General features: G+C 37.3%; 1 protein-coding gene across 1 annotated transcript; it reads right to left on the bottom strand.

Annotated features, from left to right (window-relative positions):
* Positions 1 to 899: 899 nt before the first annotated feature.
* On the bottom strand, positions 900 to 19,990 carry LOC139130676 (vascular endothelial growth factor C-like). The gene is made up of 5 exons (XM_070696428.1): positions 19,125 to 19,990; positions 5,186 to 5,357; positions 4,765 to 4,979; positions 4,212 to 4,477; positions 900 to 3,619 (listed from the first exon to the last, which is right to left on the bottom strand). Exons 1-5 carry the CDS (start codon positions 19,248 to 19,250, stop codon positions 3,541 to 3,543), a joined length of 858 nt encoding a protein of 285 aa, XP_070552529.1. The 5' UTR covers positions 19,251 to 19,990; the 3' UTR covers positions 900 to 3,540.
* Positions 19,991 to 20,675: the final 685 nt, after the last annotated feature.

The raw sequence follows: 20,675 nt of genomic DNA on the forward strand, positions 1-20,675 counted from the left end.
ACTTGGGTAATGACTTCTGTCCCCAAGGTAGTGACTTTATCCCACTTGGGTAATGACTTTGTCCCCAAGGTAGTGACTTTATCCCACTTGGGTAATGACTTTGTCCCCAAGGTAGTGACTTTATCCCACTTGGGTAATGACTTTGTCCCCAAGGTAGTGACTTTATCCCACTTGGGTAATGACTTTGTCCCCAAGGTAGTGACTTTATCCCACTTGGGTAATGACTTTGTCCCCAAGGTAGTGACTTTATCCCACTTGTGTAATGACTTTGACCCCAAGGTTGTGACTTTATCCTACTTGGGTAATGACTTTGTCCCCAAGGTAGTGACTTTATCCCACTTGGGTAATGACTTTGTCCCCAAGGTAGTGACTTTATGCCTCATGGGTAATGACTTTGTCCCCAAGGTAGTGACTTTATCCCACATAGGTAATGACTTTGTCCCCAACTTTATTCCACTTGGGTAATGACTTTGTCCCCAAAGTAGTGACTTTATGCCTATGGGTAATGACTTTGTCCCCAAGGTAGTGACTTTATGCCTTATGGTAATGACTTCTGTCCCCAAGGTAGTGACTTTATGCCTTATGGTAATGACTTCTGTCCCCAAGGTAGTGACTTTATCCCACTTGGGTAATGACTTCTGTCCCCAAGGTAGTGACTTTATCCCACTTGGGTAATGACTTTGTCCCCAAGGTAGTGACTTTATCCCACTTGGGTAATGACTTCTCTCCCCAAGGTAGTGACTTTATCCCACTTGGGTAATGACTTTGTCCCCAAGGTAGTGACTTTATCCCACTCATGTAATGACTTTGTCACCCAAGGTAGATATTTGTCTCCTCTTTGTTATTAAAATAATGGCAATGTTGTATTCTAGTAATAGATACATATCAACGATCACTGATGGGTTTTTTTGATATTTTAATGTTACATCTTATAGATACAACACTGTTTGAACTGTAATGGGGTAATGAAGTGTGAACTCTTGCACTGTAAACCAACACATATCATTTGAGGGACTTTTCATCTACAATCAATTGTTGACTAACACAATTATATCACAATAATTTAATTTTAACAAAATATTCAATGACCACTGCAAAGACTAAGCAGACTAAGTCTGAGGTCCAGGATGATCACTACTCATGGTGATACCAGTGACTTTTACATTCCACTTGTGCTTGAGTACTGATTTAATCATACAACAATAGTTACAGAATACTAAGGATACATCTTCACTTGAACAGATTCACTGTGATTCATAGTCCTGGAGATCACTAAAATACAGAGTGGATTACAGTACCTCAATCACTCTTGCAGAGGATGACAATGTTCATATCTCTTGTTGACAGGCAAACAGTTTTTGCAAAGTCTTTTCATTTTATCATACATTAGTCTTTTGTAATCTTAATTAAATCAATGTAATATTTGAAAATGATCATTGTAATACAATTATTGTCAATAATCATTGAAAATGATCATTGTAATACAATTATTGTCAATAATCATTGAAAATGATCATTGTAATACATTAATTATTGTCAATAATCATTGAAAATGATCATTGTAATACAATTATTGTCAATAATCATTGAAAATGATCATTGTAATACAATTATTGTCAATAATCATTGAAAATGATCATTGTAATACAATTATTGTCAATAATCAAACTTTTGTTCAAGGCAACCTTATTTTACTTTGTAGTATTTTCTTCAGACATTTGTACTCTATATAGTTTCAAAAAACTTAAAAATTCCAATAAATAAATATCTTATTTATATGTTTCTATTTTAGAGAACTATAGAAAATTTCAAGTTGTTCATATGGAAAGCTATTGATGAGCACACAGTAAAGACTCGGGTATAGAGCCTTCTCTTTATCCATGACTCTAATATTAATTTAATGTCACTGTAAGTTGCAATGGTTTGGGTATATTTTGGGGTTTATTTTTTCAATATTGAAACATTAATTTAATACTGAAAAGTTACAGTGGCTCAGTTTGTTTCACTTTTGTAACATTATCTGAACATCCCTGTAAGTTACAGTTTTCTTCATCAATTTAACATTGGTGAACACCATCGTGAAATTCAGTGTTTCTATGTTACTTTATTTTTGTAACATTAAGTGAATACAACCATATTGCTCAGCTGTTTTATTTCTTCCATTATTGTAACTTTACTTCCAACACAACTGTACATTATAATTTCACAATATCAGTGATTATCGTCATTATCCCTGCATTGTAGTGTCTTGAATAGTTTTTAAGTTTGAAAGCCAATCTTTGATCAATTTGTAATGTGAATTTTAGGTACATGATAATTGATATTGTTGTAAACAGGCGATGGAACTTTGCAGTGTCATCCATTGACTTGACTCACAAGAATTATCAGTATTCATCTGTAAAGTGCAAAGGTCATGTGCAGTTTAACATTACACTCTCAAAATATTTAAATACAGATTGGATTTTCATGTTTTGGAAAGCTTTCACATTTCTTCCATTAATATATGAATTTCTCCCACTAAGATTTCCGGATGGTGGTGGAATCCAATAGAGCAAAAATAGCATAAACAAAACTTTTGAAGGTTTTGTACTTGTGAAATGAACAATCCTAAACATCTGCTTAGGTCAGAGAAACTAACTATATTCCTCGGATAATTTTGGCAAAGCTACAGAGGTGGCGAGCAAAATCTCCCACAAGTTAAATTGTTTACTGGTGACTGAGAGCCTAGATTGTACAAACTGTTCACAAGAGACATTAGATGTACAAGCAATGATGACAGAACAAATTCTGTGCATTTCAACAAGCTCCCTGAAGAAAACCAAAAATGGTGCACAAATATACACAAACAAAACGCCAATAGGGTTAAACAAATGCGGTATACATATTTGCCGAAATTTAAAAAAAAAAATCAAATTGGCTGATGTAAAACAGCGATTCCGAGGAACAATTATTCTTCGTAGCTTTATCTGCTGCCATCTATAGCTTTAGTCGAGGTCAAGTGACCGTGCTTTATTGTGTTGACGGGATTTTTTCAAAGTGGGCTGACGTTTTTGGCAAAAATTGCTTTAACTGGCATTACACATACAGTGTTGAGACTGTTAGGTAGAGCCGATCGCCACTGAGCTAGAATTTTCCACGTAAATAGATTATATATCGATAGATGTTACCCATTGTTACTAGTAAGTCATCGTGAAACACTGGACACGTTGTTGTTTTTTGTTTACATTATAAATGGAATTCATAAATATCAGAATTCTGTGTAGATTTAATTTTGTGATCTGAAATTTTCAGGAGAAAACACCAGAAGTTTTGAACATATACAAATATCATGCGGTAGTTTTCTTTCAACTTAACCACTGATTGTTGTGTTTGTGCACATGTATGATTGTTTAGGAAGTAAAGTCGTGATCGATGTTCATAGATTTTATTGTAGTATATGATTCATACTACATCCATGTACCAATCACACGAGGATATCTCTGAGTTTCCGTCACATCGTTCAATCACACCATCTGATTGGTGGTATCTCATGGTCTTCTATTAGATACATCGACATTGTTTAAGACTGAAATCACCACTCTTACACTCAGGTATTCCACAGTTGTTCTCTTTGACACACCTGTAAATATTCATCGAAAATAATGAGATTGTTACCTGGCTGTGTCCGATGATACATCACTGAATGCAGTGTACTCAATTACCGGTCAATTTTAAACTTCATATAGCTGTCTGCAGGAGTTTGTTTTATATTGGAATTAAAAATATTGAATTGCTTCGATCCGGATATCAACAATTTGATCATAAATTTATTGACTTGGACGAAGTGTACTGAAAATCAAACACTGACAACATGACTCTTTGTCACTACTTAACAAAATTAATCCCAAAGAAGAGCGTTGATCATCAAAACATGTTTACAGCCAGAAACTTCCAGTGGCAACCACACAACAATCGCCACCAATTTATCGTCCATGCGGACTCTTGTTACGTTCAGCTAAATTAGTGATGTTCAGCGTTGATGAAATGTAGTTCATAGTTGTGATGAACATTCTCAAAGATTTTAGCTTAATAAAAGAAAACATGGCCAAAGATTTTCAACCGAGCAAGTCTACAACTTGCAAGGGAAACTGACCTACATTCATCGTCTGGTAGCATTCCCCCCCCTTTCTTGCACTGAGACACTGCCTATTAGACATAAGACAGGTACTGACCTGCATTCATCGTCTGGTAGCATTTTTTTGCCTTTTCTTGCACTAAGACACTGCCTATTAGACATAAGACAGGTACATTCGCACTTCTTTTCATCTAAGGTAAATGGCGACGGACATCGTTTACACTCACAACGACACGTCGTTGGATTCCAAATTTTTCCACCTCTGCATGGCATACGAGGAGTTGGACAAACTGTCGTCCTGGGTTGACACGAACATTCTGTGTCAGATGAAACCCTTCGAAGCTGTGGTTGTGGCGTAATAAACTGAAAGAAAAGTGAATAGACTTCCGGGTGGTATAGGTTTTAAGCATCATCAATATCAACGAAACAATTCTTACAGAATTATAATATAGCAATTTAAGAATGAATAAAGAGCATCTCTCTCATAAGAATAATGACAATAACTATTTTGACATGGCTGGATGAAAACCTTTGATTTCGACCTGTTAGTGGTCGGTATCTTTACACTGCCTTTACATTCAGTAACTATATTCGTATCCATTACATTAAGCTTCACAAGTTTCTATCATAAATATTTCCCATCTTCCTACCATCATCGGTATGTTTTTTCTTCCTCCTGCTACTGGCGCACACTCTTCCAGGCCTTTACAACAACCACTGTTTTTACATCTTTTGACGAGAACGCATTCTGGAAATATGGTTGAAGAAAATCCTCTTGGGATTCCAAATTCTTTGTAGACATCGACGATGGTATCACGGGGTTGACAAACGGCTTCCTCCATTTCTCTGTTTATCATTTCCCATGCTGCATCGGAAAAAGGGATGAACAGTTTAGATCATGACAGAGACAGGGAGAAAAGCAAGGCAGAGGAAAGGCGACAAACGATCATATACGTATTTATTTTACATCGTTTTCATACAGAATATAGCATTCTAGTGACGTCGAGAGCTAATCGGTTATTATGAATCGAAAACTACATTGGATAGTTAAATATGTTCAGTGTGAATTACCGTTGAGAATAGGTCCACGACCTCGTCTTAATCTTTTATTTTTATTCAATGTACTGTTTAAGACCAGTTCTTGCCAGACTTCCTGTGGATTTCTGTCTGGAAAAAATACTAGAAGAAAATCTTCAGCCGTTGAAACATTCTGTATTCTTCGAGCGAGTTCTTCGTCGTAAATCTAAAATGGTAGGTGCGAAAAAAATCATGTCAAAATAGAATGTCGATGTCTGAAGTAAATTGGCGTGTGTATTTCATAGAAATTATCTGAAATGAGTTTGAGGCAGATTTCTTTAAATGCTGAAGTATGAAAATATCATTGTGCTAAATATTGTCGTATCTGCATGAGAGGTCGTTGATGCGCGTCAATACTATCGTACAGTCTGTATGAAGTGATAATGCCTGCTAGCTAGTCTCTCTAGGAATGCTGTTATTTTTGAAATAACACTTGCAGAGCATTTTCTCAACATGAAAATATGTGTTATGTGTAAATTGATTTTGTGAGACTATGAGATATTTCCTTCCATTTTTACTTCATCGATTTTATAAATATTGAGAACATCTGATGTTTATCGAGATAAAATTTAACTAATGAAAAAATGATTAATTTCTAAATCAAACCAAAATTTTAATTAATCACGACACAAAACTTTCCCTCTCATAGCATCACACAACAGCGATTTATGTTAGCTTGACAATATAATAGATTTGACGATACAGATAATTAACATGTTTCCATAGCAATGTCATGGGGTTGATGTTCCATGAGTGCGTTCCGATCAATACCATCACATCTACAAATTATCATTCCTTTCTAACTGTTTGTTCTCCTACACTATTAATCTTGACATATAACAATCACTAAGTACTATGATTTACTTCAAGTTTTTAAGTATATGATGAAATGTAATGCTCATTTGCGATTCAAGTTCTAAGCCAGGGAATTGGAGTCATTGCAGTGACGTTAATAACTCTGGAAATATTACATTTGTGCTTAACCAACTCTCTATATATACTATATTTTCTTGAAAATGTTGATCAAGATTGGTCTAGATGCTGTCTTGAAGCCACGACTGAAGATTACGTCCAGTTGGCTTCTTGAACTTTATACTTCTGACTTGTGAATAGTAACATATGTTTTGTGTTATAGTTCCAGGGAACCAAGTTATTTGACATAAAGACTAAGCAAGTCGCCTTGATAGCCCTGAAGTGTCATACTCAGACTTTATGCATTAGTGTCGGATACCAAGTCGTATGACATGGGCAATCTTTACTCAATGCCCATCACGTATTCTTGGGTAAGCATTTGCATGAGTAACAAGACTGGTTATCTAGTAATCATAATTAGATTGATGACTTCCGTCTTAATTCCCATGATCCTTTGGGTGTCTGCATCAGTCTAGCATGAGCACTTCCTTTACCGTTGTTTGAACACTGACTGAATCTTCTCGAGACGAAGATGTTGCAAACTTGCAAGAGTAGGGAAGAAAACTGGGTGTCTTAAATACACACATGTTAGATATTGCTGTGGCTGTGGCACTGCTCAGAAACAATATTAATTGACACAGCCGCCAAGAGACAATTGACACTATTAAGAAACTAATAACTAGAGGCGCCTTTGTGTATCTGTACCAACAGATCAAAGCAAGAGCAAATTATTCAGACATTTGTACAATTTTTGTTGCATCTATACAGAATGCTAATCAGAAAGTGTTTGTACCATAGGAAACTGCTTTTTGGTAAGGTAGAAGAAAGTGTAATAGTTCGCCATGATAGTCTGTCGTTAGCATGTCAACTTTTCTCTAAGTAGAAAAATCATAAGAGCCCTGCAACTGATATAAAATAGTTGAAATAACGCAAAGAATATATCAATGATAATTTCATAGGGAGCTATCATACGAACCTTAAACGTCACATAAAGCAGTGTTCATTAAGGCTAATCTCCCACTATTTAACGGCGACTTGAGTAGTGATGACCGCTCTACTCGACGGTGCTCAAAGCTTTCCTATACATACTCGCGGCATGGATAATCAAAAACCGCAATTCTGTACAACAGTTGACGAGCAGATGTGGCTTGTCAACTCGATGTTTTGAGGACCAATGATGACGGGGACAACAGTCGAAAAAGAACGATAAACTTAAGCAGCACTTGCTGTTTTGAAATAGAAGAGAAACTTTGGTCTGTAGAACAGGCTTGTTTAATTTGTCCAAAATAAATAAACACCCAAAGATTTTGTTCTCAAACAATTTGTTTCACGGACTAAACTGGACCCTGGAAACCAAATTGCGTCCATTCAAATTAGCACTGAAAACCTTAAAATCAGACAAACATGACATAACATCGAGGTTATTTGAAGATCAATGTCATCATAGTTTTTTGTGAAGATCAATGTCAGATACATTTATCGCGAGAGAGATGGGACAAATGTGGGAGACAGATGGTAAAGAAAACGCACATTGTATGGAGCGCTTCAGAGTTTGAGACATGCTTACATGCTATTGGCATGGACAGTCGCATTTGAAAGTAAAAAAAGAAGAAGATAGAACAAGACTGCAGAAGAATTAGCCCACGCTGATCACTTTCACAAATTGACATACTCTTAGGGGGTCCGGTTGCTTCACAACTCACCTGAGGTCCTCTAAGAAAACCCAGTGTCATTTAGGTGAGCAGATGACAGTCAAAAACTGAATTCACACCCCAATCCAAAAACTCTATACGCAAGAATAAAACTAATCAATTTCATCTTACAGATAGAATTATGCATCCTTTACGTTTTACATAGTGCAGGGTGTTTTTTTTTCTCAGAGTTTCCCATCTCACAGCATTAAGTCTCGTATTATGTAAACGGGCATCGATACAAACATAAAATATCCTCACTAGTTTATGTACTTGCTGGAAAGCAGTCTGATCGGGAAAGTAAACTTGGGTGGACTGAAACGAGTAAACACTACCGAGACTGTGTTACCGACGATTTATTTATCAGGCAATGCATGCTTGTATACACTTCGGGTTCGATTGCACAGTCACGTGACTAACATGCATGTCACGTTTGACCTTTGTCGTCCGTTCAGAGAAAACTTTATCAAGTCGATGACAAGATCGGTAACAGAATCGTTGCAACTAAAAGAAAAATTTGGCCTTATCCTCCTTATTGTGATAAACGTGCCTTTCACGATAAGTACATCTGTATTATTTCATTGTACTCTGTAAGCATGAATGATAGTCACCAGGCTTACTTAGAATTAGTTCCAGTCACATTTTGCTCTACAAATCATCGCCTCGGTTGACATCAGATTGTTTTCAAATATCGTCAAGCTTGATTTAAGAACACAGCAAAGACAAAAATGTGGCTGCCATGTTGTACACCACACAAACATGAACTATTTTACAGCTATTAGTTCGTCCATAGACCCTCAACAAAAACGTTGTTCTGGAGGGTCTATGGTCCGTCCAATGCTAACATGTTCAATGCAAACGGTATATGTAAAATAATCTAGAAATGAATTTATGCCAGTAAGATAGACAATGAGATACATGTTTATTTTTTGAAATGCTATCAGCTGTTCAGAGTCTATATGCTTGTTTTCGTCTCAGGGTTGTTGTTTGTATTTTCACTGTGAACTTCATATAAACTACCCATTTAAACAACCCATTGATGTCTGCTAGAAACATTTATTAGGGTGACCCAATTCTAATCGTGTCGAAATTAAATATTTGCATTTGTAACTTTCTATGAAACTTCAACAATAGGTTCAACATGTTCAAAGTTAGTTTGTGAGATTTCCTACTATCGGGTCTTTGAAATTTGTCTAAAGTTGGAAAATGGTCTTTTCGGGGATAAATTTTGGAAAACTGTCTTATCTTGGATAAATTTTGAATTTTAATGAAAAAACATTTACATGGATGATGCTTTCTTTCCGTGGTTTTGAAATTTGTACTGTAGTACCATTTTCTGGTCTCACTCATCTTGCACGCGTTGACAGTACTGAGAGCAATTTGATTTTTAGAATACGTCACGACGTTTATAGGTGATTTTTTATACCCATTTCTCTCAGTCTCCCCGTGGAATTAGAATGATGCTGTCCCTATTTTAGACTTTTAAGAGTTGATCTTGACGATTTTCGTTGCAGTGCCGCGGCTTGTAACGTTGATAACTCTGCTCATATTCACTTTGTACTTGCGGCAAGGGTTTCTGGCATTGAGTCCAACCTTGCAGTGAGAGTGATATCAGCGCCAGTAACTGTCAACAGTTTAGCCGTCAAGATTTACACACATCCAGAAATGTATGATACACACAGTAAACTTGAAGAGTAACTTGAACATCAAAGACAAAGTGTTTTCCATTGATATGTTGATCGTTCCATTATGACGTTAAATGCCGCATTTTAGTAACAGAAACACAGATGCCACAGCAAGCTTAAGTCTGCCTATTCTGGGACAGACTGAAATACGTGAATTATAATTAATTCAAGTCCTTTTCAGTTGCTTTGCTCTCTTCGAAATTCGATAAATCTGACTTCAGAAAGGGATAAATTGGATGCAAAACACACCAGTTCTGGCTTTCTGCTAGTAGCACCCCATATCAACAATAAAGATTTATTAATGCAGTTTGGCACAAAAATAAGAGCGATGCAACCTTTACAGGCAGAATCTCAGTAGATTAAAAGGGTAACAAACCAATGTCAGTTGTGAACGGTAGCTATTTCAACTCATGAAAGTAGAAAATTACTGAAACTTTTTCACGTCGACGTCTCACTGTCGGCTTATCCAAACCGTAATATTTGAATTCAAGCGCTAATGACGAGTATAAAGAAATAATACACTTTTTCAGTCCTTCATACGATGCCGTTCATAAGATGAAATGAAGATTATGAAAATACAGGCGATATTTCACTCTTACTAACAACGCAATGATGTGAAAAAGTAAGGTTCACTTAAGATATCGATTTCCGCGATCATAATGTAGCATGTGGGATCAATGTCCGCATTACGTTACAATGTTGACATCACCGTAACTAGTTATCCAGTTATCTGCCAATACCCCGGCCTATACACCACGGTAGACTAACCGTGGCCTATACAACATTTTAAGTCTATGACATACGTTCCACAGCAATCTTGGCCGAAGACTAATTTTTTGTCAAAGATTAAGCCAAGACAATTTCTTTAGTCACTCATAGTTGTATTTTGTCTGCTCTGATTTTCGCGTAGTGTGACGGTATGAAACTTCTTGGAGACTACCCTGTTGACGGTATGAAACTTCTTGGAGACTACCCTGTTCTAAGGTTCAACGTCTCATCGTTTTCTCAATACAAATAAACCCTTAATGAAAAATACCGATGTAGAAGTATTTGTTTGTTGGGAGTAAGCCTCGACACTCTCATTTTATCAATTTGACAGTTTAGGTGATACAAATGATAAACCACAGATACGATCATCGACCCCGGGCGCGCCGGTACAGGGGAGACGGCGCTGGTCTCGGCAAAATGACGTTTCCATCGATTTATTAGCGATTGACAGCACATCGACACACACTGTATCCAACATCGACACACACTGTATCCACCATCGACACATACTGTATCCATAGAGGTCATGTATGCATTTACAAAACAGTTGTATGTACTATGTTCCTTGTGTGACATTAAGGTAGTATGCGCCTCGAAAGTGAAAGACTTAAAATTTTGCTCAAATTTTCCACAAGGAATATTTCAACCATTCTCTTTTAAAATCAGGAATAAAAATCGGGGGTCACCGTGCAAATTTTGGTACTAAAGAAACAAATTACCCAAGATTTGCTGTGTTAACTTTATGAAGAAAAATGAAATTTTCGATTTTCGAAAAACTAAGACGATGAACAGTATCAAGTTCTTACACCCAAGAACTTTAAAATGAACCCCCACAAGTGGTAGATCAGGAAAAAATTGTAAAAGTTTGAGAGTCTGAATATCTGTCCCCGAGGCGCATTCTACCTTAAAGATAATTTACAAAAATGTCACCGTTAAATCTTCAGGCCCCTCAATTAGCTGTGGCCCAGCCAGGGAAAAATATTACAAAAAATGTCACCGTTAAATCTTCAGGCCCCTCAATTAGCTGTGGCCCAGCCAGGGAAAAATATTACAAAAAATGTCACCGTTAAATCTTCAGGCCCCTCAATTAGCTGTGGCCCAGCCAGGGAAAAATATTACAAAAAATGTCACCGTTAAATCTTCAGGCCCCTCAATTAGCTGTGGCCCAGCCAGGGAAAAATATTACAAAAAATGTCACCGTTAAATCTTCAGGCCCCTCAATTAGCTGTGGCCCAGCCAGGGAAAAATATTACAAAAAATGTCACCGTTAAATCTTCAGGCCCCTCAATTAGCTGTGGCCCAGCCAGGGAAAATATTACAAAAAATGTCACCGTTAAATCTTCAGGCCCCTCAATTAGCTGTGGCCCAGCCAGGGAAAAATATTACAAAAAATGTCACCGTTAAATCTTCAGGCCCCTCAATTAGCTGTGGCACAGCCAGGGAAAAATATTACAAAAAATGTCACCGTTAAATCTTCAGGCCCCTCAATTAGCTGTGGCCCAGCCAGGGAAAAATATTACAAAAAATGTCACCGTTAAATCTTCAGGCCCCTCAATTAGCTGTGGCCCAGCCAGGGAAAAATATTACAAAAAATGTCACCGTTAAATCTTCAGGCCCCTCAATTAGCTGTGGCCCAGCCAGGGAAAAATATTACAAAAAATGTCACCGTTAAATCTTCAGGCCCCTCAATTAGCTGTGGCACAGCCAGGGAAATATATTACAAAAAATGTCACCGTTAAATCTTCAGGCCCCTCAATTAGCTGTGGCCCAGCCAGGGAAAAATATTACAAAAATTAAACAGCTGTTACTTTACACTGTCCTAATGACTTAGCAATATCTTTCGTTTATAATATTCGAATGTCTTGACTGGAATTAGCTATTTCGTATTTAAAATATTGAAAGTGGCATTCATTTTTGTCACTGTACTGTGCGCATAGAATTATTGAAAATACAAAGGCAGTCTCGAGAGTAGTTGCTTACACAAATGAAACGATTATCTGCGTCAAATTGCGATGAATGTACTTCAAGCAACTTTCCGATCACGGCATCATTGTAAAATAAGCTAACGATATGGACATTAGAGCCAAAGATATTCGGCTCTAAGCTTACAGTCTTTGTGGTGAGGAAACCGTGACGTATTAGAATGCATTTTTAAAAACCATGACTAAAGTGCGTTAACATGGTTATAAATTGCTTTTTCTGCATATCAGATTACATATTAGACTTCATGGTAAGCTAATTTATGCTGACCTTGGTGTAAATGGTAGGAGATGGGATAACCACTGTGATTAAAGTGACTATTCTACCTACATCAAGCACAGTGTGTGTGGGAATCATTACAAAGTGATCATAAAGGTTCACAACAGGGCATTGGCTACAGACAATCACATGAAATCTAGTAAACAGCCATAACACATTCACTGTTCATATCCTGTAAATGGTCAAAAAGTGGGACTAGAGGAAAGTTGAACATATATATGTATATAACTGTGATGATGTCACTGTGTGTGACCTCGTCTCGGCCCCGCTGTGTCGTGGCCTTCCAGAAGACACAAAACACATTGATGTACAATCTGTGTTCGCAAAGTGCATTTCCACCTTTCACAAGAAGCAAATGTATTTAAACAGCAGATTTAATCATTCAAAGTGATGCAATGTGTTTCATATCGGAGACTTTTATAAAATACTAAGGATATTTCGTTTTGTTGAAGGGCTCAAACACGTTGAAACTCGCAGCTATAATGATATTCCATTATCAGACCGACAATATTGTACCTTATTTACTCGTTAATAAAACGCAAGCAGAATAAAGCAGTCCTTCCATAGTTTAATTGAATTAGTTACTCAATAAAAATATTAACGATTAAACATATTAGGGAATTATGGAATTACGGAATTATGGATGGGAAAACAGAGTATGTGACCGCATGAGGCTACGCATTTTGCGCCGCTAAAGTTTGTAACAGTGCAAGGAACGGCCAGCTTGGCTAGCCAAGGTCGTTTATTACGGCTGAGGCCTTTCAAACCGTCCAGCTTGGTTAGGGAGTCCATACTACGCAGGCCAAGCAGGACGTGCGGGCTAGACGCTGAAGAACGGCATAATTTGTATGTTTTTGCGAGTTATTTCATAAAACTTTGCGTAAAATAATCTTCTTTGCTCAAACTTTTAAAGGATATACTGAGTTATCATTGGAAATTTTTACCGGAATTTGTGGTCTAACTTGGCAAATTTCAGTGTCATTCTAATCAACGGCTTGGCGAGCTTCACATGATCTGTGTTATCCCATGCCTTATAAGACTCTGACCATGTCACGAAAGAGCTCAATTACATGTCGCAAACAGATTTGATTCTGTGCCTAATGCAACCTTCTTTAACATTAATGAAAATTATGCTCTTTTCACAATCAGTTACAGCAGTAGCATCAAGGACGTGACATGACATGCAAGATGCTGCTACTGTGTCTTCGATTGGCACCAAATGTACGATTTCTGAGCGCCAAAATTTGAAGGAGACATGTACTTCAAACTGCATTCAAGCCACATTACAACAACAATAGGAGGCATCTAGTGGGCAACATTCAACGCTACAAAACATGTATGCTTCACGCTACACAACTGTTGAAATGGAGCGACACTTGTGTTTCCGCGAGCTAGGTTTGCACCATGACCCTTCCTTTTCATAATGAAAGACACAGAATGAAAGAGTTTATCAAGAAGTTCAGTCTGTAACTTTTGTATATAATATGCGATATACTTGCTGTCATTCAAATTTCGTTACAATTGTGCTTTAAAACTGTTTTGTTACGGTATCAGGGTATATTTATTTACAATGGGATCACGTGATGCTACATCACAGATAAATGTGTATGATAGCAACTGAATTTTAGCGAACACTCAGAGTGTTGAACGAAGCAAGCTGGCGTAGGCTCAACTCGAGACTCGAGATGTGATCGCATTTATAGTGAGTGGTATCGTCATCAATCGTTAGTGAAAGTCTAGATGTCTATTTTTATACTCTGGGTTAGCCAAGGTAGGGTGACATGTTTTGACAATAAGAAGAGTTTGATGTATCCGGTATTTAGATTTAGTACAGGAATTTAGATCAGCTGTAATTAGGGAAACGAAATGAAGCAGGAAAAAGTGAAGAATGCAAAAAAAAAAAAAATTCAGAGGAAGAAACGCTCATAGAACGATTTGTGGATCAAAATGGAATCATACCTAACAATGCTTTACCCAATGAATATAGTGATAATATGGAACGACTTATGCCTCCCCTGCAATGTGCATATGCTTTCATGTTGTACTTACACCTGACACCAACAATTGACGGGATATCTAATTAAGTCATTCAGGACCTAAGTCTGGCAGGTTTATCACTTTGCTTTTCAGTTGAACTTCGACCCCAGAATAAGCCACATTTCTACATCGATAATATTGGTACACAAGTACATATACAGAAGAAAGTACACAATCGTTTGCATGACAAACATTTGGGGTTTACTTTCATTTCTGATACCAAAGTTGTCGTCAGAGCTTCAACAGGAGACATGTTTGGAGTGTTCGACGATACTTACTTGACATTAATTGCATTAATGCATGATCTGAAACACCTACAAGTTCACGCAGTCAAAAGCAAGCTCGTAAAAGTATTCTCGGAACGAGACTATTTTAGGCAAGGACAGACATTTTTCCAAATTGCTTTGATTCTCTGTCTAGAGATTTTGACATGAAAAAAATCACAGAGCTTGCCATTGCGCATGCGTAGCCCCTCTCGAGATAGAGAGCAAGTTTTAAAAATTAGACAGTTCATCTGTACGAATTTCTTTCGGAACCCTTTAAACTTATTCAAATTTTTCATTAAAGATCTGCGTACGCAGCGTACCGTAGAAATTTTCATTGTGTTCTGACGGTTCTTTTTCAACGTAGTTTTCCTGGCGAAGAAATGCTTATTTAATCACAAAGTTATCTTAAAGATGCTTGTACATGTCTTTTTTAAAGTGTTTTATTTCACTGACGATGTGTCAGTCATGCCGATGGCATGTATGTATGAAAAGGTGACCTTGAGTTACACAGCGTTGTGACTAACATCACTTAAAGCAGAAATAATGGGTCCTTAGCATTTAGCTCTGAGTGCCTGTAAAGTGAAAGCATGACTAAGTTTTAATGCTCTTCAAGGAGATGAGTGTCAATAAGGAAATACACCCATATCCAATGATTAACTATAAAAATGAACTGTAAAGCTCATTCAATGTACTAAGTAGAGGAGTGTGTTCTGGGCAATACATACATGTACATACATACATACATACATACATACATACATACATACATACATACATACATACATACATACATACATACATACATACATACATACGTACGTACGTACGTACGTATGTACATAGATACATAGATACATAGATACATACATACATACATACATACATACATACATACATACATACATACATACATACATACATACATACATACATACATACATTACATACATACATACATACATACATACATACATACATACATACATACATACATACATACATACATACATACATGTTATGTATATTTGTGTGTGTGTTAACATATAAGCTTGTATGTATGTATGTATGTATGTATGTATGTATGTATGTATGTATGTATGTATGTATGTGCATGTGTGTTTAATTTATGTGTGTGAATATATATTATGTGTGTGTGCGCGCGCACACACACACGCGCGCCCATGTTAGTTATTCATCCGCCGAAAACTCTGAATGAGTGTCAAGATTAGGGGCCATTAGAGGCATTGCATTTATTCAATTATTATTGCACGTTTTCAACACCGATGTTGTTTTCCTTTGATTATTTGGTCTGCCAACAAAGTATTCATTGGTAATATGTTTTTGTCTACATCTCGTTTATAAGTACTTTAAGTGTACAATGTTGTGTCATGACATTATCCGAGAAGCCTTGTGGTTTAGACAAAGGCATGTGATGTATGGTGTAAGGTCATAGTGTTTGTTGAAAGAATACTGACGTTAGGTTATCACATGTAGGAATTAGGTCACTCCTCTAGTGAATTAACTCAGATGTCATGATATTATAAATTTGAACAAAGCACTCAATCTCCTTTGACATTGTGCAATAAGACATACTTAGTTTAAGTTCCCGCTAATACTTTCGGTAAGTTTTGTTGTCATTCAGAGGCGGGAACTTTAATTTGCTTGCCCACATCGCTCCACTCAAGGAAAGCGGTCTCAGTTGTCTTGCAAGAGTGTCGAGTAACAAACGTCAGCTGTATCACATGTGGCAACACTAAAACTCGAACTACGTTTTAAAGTAAAGTGACATCTACTCCATGTGGCGCCTCTTCAATTGTACCAATATCCTACTGTCTCTCTATATCCCGCATATGTTTTCGAAAAACAGGTGACGGTGACGAAAAGTTTACAATCTTTTTCTGAAATTCATCATCAATCGCAATATCTTGGTGAACAGCAAATCCCTGGCTTATATAACACAAGACATGAACAGTACAAACCAGATTGTATTTAAAGTATGCACTAAGTGTTGATCACACTATGACCCTGTTAGGTCAGAGACAGTGACCCTCCATGTTAGCCTTCATTGACGTATACTATATCTGTCTAAAATGGGTACAGTTCACTTCTCATAGGCTTTCACGTCACTTTAAAGAGTATACTTGAAGCTTTTGTGTCTGATATCGCACGACCTGCACTTCTTAGCTAGCTCGGCGCTACGCAGACCAGTCAGACTCTCTAACCAGCGAAGGTTTATTTTGAGGGAGGGTCCCTGGCCTAATAAACACCGCTTGGCAAACGAAGATATTTGTTTAGGGCATACGTTAAATTTAGGTACCTCGCTGGTTCCGCAAACAGAATTAATTCAACAAAATTAAAAAGTAGAATCGGCGAAGTTTACTTTTTCTCCACTGAACAGTTGTTGGAAAGTCAACTCCATCAATGAGTTTATTTGGCAGATTCACGCAGAAGCGAAATGTGCTACTTTCTGACACCATTCAACTTTGGGTATAGAATTTGGAAAACCAGGTGACTTTACGAGATGGGTATTTGGAACTTCCAAATGTCAGAGATCAAGAAAAGCCAGATGAATTTTCAATATTTGAGACTTGAACAATGACATTGGATGACACGTGATGAGAAGAAGACGTGGGCACACTGGTGCATTAAACAGTAGGGGACAAATAGTCTTTAAAATAGAAACAGAGATACATCCGGGCAACAGCGAAGTCACAACAACAATGTGTTGGAAACAAGAACAGAAGAGCTAGTGAAAGGCTGTGGAGTAAGAAAAGACAAAAATACTGCATGTAACTTTAAAATGTGAAGATTATTCTTTGACAATGACTATACTAAGTGAGACATGCCGAGGGCGTGGTATTTAATCCTCAATGTTAACGGTTTTATCAAAGTGTAGTCTTAAATTTGATGTAGGACAGAACTCTCAAAACGTTATGAAAGTTTGAAGAAGAAACAAAGTTATAGATGACCCCCAGCCTCGTTTCTAATTCATTGCAACTATCAATAAAACTGGCATATTTGTGTTCTCAACTTGACGTCTTGTTAGTACATGCTTTGAAAATTAACACACGGTATTTCGAATAAACACGTGTTATATTACCGAATTTTGGAACAGTGATAGGTGGGGTAAGTCGGGGCTGACGTAAAGATTTTAACACGGTGACACTTATTTGTGGCCTGGACATTCAAACCTCATGCCGGTGAAAAATGAACGAAGTGGTTATTAATTAAATCGCATTGAATGTCAAGAAGCTTTTTACGCGTGTAACATGTTTCATCATTGATAAGATAACACACCATCGAGTCAACCACGCAGAGAGTAAGTTACTATTTCCCGTACAACTGTTGATTTCAACCGTGTTTTCACTGCTGCTATTGTTATTGATGCTGCTACAGCTGCAGACTGCGATTATGGCAATGTCTGTATCATCATCATCATCATCATCATCATCATCATCATCATCGTCGTCGTCGTCGTCGTCGTCGTCGTCGTTGCTGTCGCATCACGTCGAATCATTGCTTTATCTGAGTATTTTCATCATTAGCGTTCTATAGGATTTTAATAATTAAAGATTACTCACTTCAATCATGTTCTGCGATAGCAGCTGTTCGTAGGGACAGCAACATTTGACAAAATTAAAAACAGCACTCGACAACTATCTTAAGGGTTACCTCCCACACATTTTATAAATACGGTTATTTCTTGTTACACTGCAAGACATTTGGTCCACTTTCAAACAAAAAGACACTATATTCTTTAATAACGATTAAAGGAACCCCTTGTTCTCTATTGTACACTAGCAGTGCTTTGGATTAATTGTTCGTAGAATATGAATCACCAGTGGAAGTTCTGTCAATCTGTAGAAGTTGAAATTCAGTAGCACCGGTAATAGTTAATCGCGCTGTCACCCTGGCTATGATTGTTAATCATCACAGACGTTAAATCAGTTAACAGGCAATGTGACCACGTCAACTGTGCAAGGAATTCAATATCATCAATAGCAGAAAATAATAGCATCAGTGATGAGAAACTAGTAAAGTGGCGAAACCATTCGCCAAGTATGAACTCCCGTACAAAGTACAACAGGAATACAACCCTGCAACACCAACTGTTCAATTTGCGATTAGTGAAATAACTTCACGTTGGCAGCATAGTTCTGTATACCCACACTTCATGCATTCTGACGTTATGGTATAAATTAAACACACATCAGACCGCCACGCGTCTGTGTTCGTCTCAGTAATGTTTCTATAAATACATTGAGTTTTTGGCAATATAATCTGAGCATTAAGTGTAATGTAGACACAACCATACCTGTATAGTATTCGCTGAAGACAGCAACCACAGTAAGAACACTGCAATCACATAGTAGGATGGAATAGCTGAGGATATACAAGGAATGTGAGGACCGCTCGATCCATATAACTTCCTTCTCTTCATTCCGGGTTGCCGTCGAACTGTGGTCGCTGTCAGGCAAGTGCAATGGAAACGTCTGCGCAAAAGGCAATGTATATAGGGCTAGTCAAGTAAGACGTATCTTATCCAGGATTGTCGATTACGTTGGTATCACAGATACTATACTGGAAACTGCCTCCAAGTATGACTGCGACGACACGGCGGTGACCTCGATCAGTTGAACGAGCTGGATCGGATTCGGTTGCTCTTCTAAGCGAGGGGTCTGGAACAAATGAAAGCCCATAAAGACCCCTTTCCGAATGTCGGATAATGAGTTGTTGCTCAATAGCAAAGGCATGCAGAATATATAAACACGGAGTTGAACGTTACGACTCGTGTTTGTACAGCGCTATCTATCAGTCAGCTGTAACGCAAAAGTCAAACTTTCTCTTCTCTATCCATTGAAGCCCCTTTTTCGCGATTTTAAGAGTTGTGAAATAAATATAAAGGGAGACTCAGATTTCAGACAACCCTATTGACAAAAAAGGTTCGATGTCCTCGACTACCGTCACTAGGATTCCTTATCTTCAGTGAATTTTGATTTCCTGCAATTTCCCGTTGAAATGTTCGTCACGTATTTCGACGTTTGTAATGAAAACTAACAATATCGACTAAATTCCAATCTTCTGAAAATTGTAAGGCACATTATCCATCACACTACAATTACGTTTCCATCTCTTCATGATCAAGATTTGTTCACACAAAGCATGTACATTTACTTGAACTAAATAGTCTTACATGGCTGGAATACCACTCGACTAATAATGTATTGTACTTGTCTTGCGAGATAATGTCTTCACTTTGTTTATTTACATAAAATCTCGAAATACTTAAACATTTTGGCTTATCGGATAATCTACCAGCATTTGCTATCTAATCGGAAAGTAAGTCCTAAACATTTATTTTGTTAAATTGTGCAGAAAGGGCGCTGAGAGTGCTGGCATACGAACCGTTCTTATCACATTTTTCAGGGCCATTGACTGGAACCATTCCAATTGTTACTTAAATGTGGCTGATATTTTGTTTACAAATTACCTAGGTGGCAAATTAGTCAAGTGTTAGGTTCGAATTTGGTTAGGGATTGTGAACGATGCATGAAATGTAGGAATTTTAAAGTCAAGACACAGCATCTTTGCGGTTGAATTCCTGGTCATTAATTACCCTTAATTCATCACAAAGCCAGACCAAATCACCACAGAGTATTCCTCTAACTGAACAATAGAAAGATTGCATTTTGAAGAACGATACCAATATGTCTTACTCGTTTTCGTTTATTTAACAGAGACGATTGTTCTAATTGGTTACTAAGCATAGACTTTTCATCAGTATCTATGCAACAACTACGTCTGAACCGAATGTGTTTCCGTGCATTTCAAACTTTTGATGTGGATCCGTAACGATATGCTAAGT

This window comes from Ptychodera flava, chromosome 4 (assembly GCF_041260155.1).
Source record: "Ptychodera flava strain L36383 chromosome 4, AS_Pfla_20210202, whole genome shotgun sequence".
Classification (NCBI taxonomy): domain Eukaryota; kingdom Metazoa; phylum Hemichordata; class Enteropneusta; family Ptychoderidae; genus Ptychodera; species Ptychodera flava.